General features: G+C 28.4%; 1 protein-coding gene across 1 annotated transcript; it reads right to left on the bottom strand.

Annotated features, from left to right (window-relative positions):
- Positions 1 to 240: 240 nt before the first annotated feature.
- Positions 241 to 1,051, bottom strand: LOC115033259. Its single transcript, XM_029485533.1, has 2 exons — positions 765 to 1,051; positions 241 to 536 (listed from the first exon to the last, which is right to left on the bottom strand). Exons 1-2 carry the CDS (start codon positions 1,044 to 1,046, stop codon positions 321 to 323), a joined length of 498 nt encoding a protein of 165 aa, XP_029341393.1. The 5' UTR covers positions 1,047 to 1,051; the 3' UTR covers positions 241 to 320.
- Positions 1,052 to 1,631: the final 580 nt, after the last annotated feature.

The raw sequence follows: 1,631 nt of genomic DNA, 5'->3' as shown, positions 1-1,631 counted from the left end.
GGTAATGGCAAATTACATATGGCAAAAATGAAAATGATAGTTCCAGAATCTAGCCAAAGTAAAATGAGTAACATTATTATTATAACAAATGAACAAAAAGAAATTGACCTAAAGTTGGCACTTTATGTAGCGACCCATTCTTCTATAAGGAATATGGACCATTTGGCAGACATTTTAAAATCAAATTTGGACGAAATTACATATTAAAACCAATAAATAGTAGATTTATACAGTTAAATAAATTAATACCTACCTATGTAGTTTTTACAATATAATATATTAATTATTTCTCTTAGAAAATACATTTACCAATAAGCCGATTATATTTTAGTCCATGCATTTCCACACTTTTCAAAAAGCTTTCTAACTATACCATCGGCCTCCATACTAGTAGATGCTTTGGTCCAGTTTAAAAAACATTCATGTTGATTTATACTGTTTTCGTTTTTTGACTCAGATCTCTGACATATTACACAATACTTATTGCGAATCCCAATGAACAGTACTTTTTTCGTCCTATATCCAATTATTGTAGCCTGTGGATTGTTATTATTAAAATTTAAAAATGTATATAGTTGGTGTTTGTAATGTACCTGTTTATGTGTAAATAGTTTACACCCTCGTAGGGCGAGAGTACAGATTACAGATAACATAATTTCAAACATAAAGAGGTTATAATAGCACTTTTAGGTAACAATTTAAATAAAAATAATAAAATATCATTAATTGTATAATAATTATTAAATAATAATAATAATATTTACTACTCCAGATAACGCGTCATATTTGGTTTTATAGCTGCGTTTCGACCATTGTCCATCAGCTACCACTGTAATCATCGGTACACCGTCAATATCAATATCTCCATGTTGTATAGCAAGTTTGCGTTCTTCTTCTCCAGCCTTTTTAATTTCATCACATGCTACTTCGCTTACAGCTTTGGCTGCGTTTGATTGTAGTTGTACATACCCACTACACGATAATGACGGTACATAAATAAATGCGGCAAACTCCGTGAGTTGAGTGTGCCCAATCCCTAGTTTCATATTTTAGGTACATATTAGGGTGGTCCTTAGTTATAGAGGTCAATTTTTTTTTTTGGAAATTTGATGACGAGTACCCCAAATTTTGTTCTATGTATTGAAAAAATAATTATGATAAAGTTTGGGCATGATAAGTCTACCTCTTCCCGTGCCTCAAAGGGGTTGAAGTTTTACTAATTGGGGATGAATTTCCATTTTTTACGTGTACTCTCTTAAATATTGATATTACGCAAAAAACTTAAAGTACTATTACTGTAGCTATATATATTTAGTATTTACTATATAAAAGTTTCTTATAAATATGTTGTTAAGTTGATGGAATCCCGTAAATTTAAAAAAAAACTGGTCATAATTAATATTTTAGGAAATTTTATAAGTTTTTAGTTTTTGACCTCTAATCTCTTAAATATTAATGTTACGCACAAAACATGAAGTACTATAATTGTTGCTATATATAATATTTATTTACTAAATAAAAGTTTCTTACAAATATGTTGTGAGGTTGAAAGTTTCCTGTAAATTAAAAAAAAAAATAATATATAATATAATGATTATTTATGTATTGTATTATTGTGTATTAATTCAAGT

The sequence above is a fragment of the Acyrthosiphon pisum genome, chromosome X (genome assembly GCF_005508785.2).
Source record: "Acyrthosiphon pisum isolate AL4f chromosome X, pea_aphid_22Mar2018_4r6ur, whole genome shotgun sequence".
Lineage (NCBI taxonomy): Eukaryota > Metazoa > Arthropoda > Insecta > Hemiptera > Aphididae > Acyrthosiphon > Acyrthosiphon pisum.
This window is presented reverse-complemented; position numbering and strand designations above follow the sequence as displayed.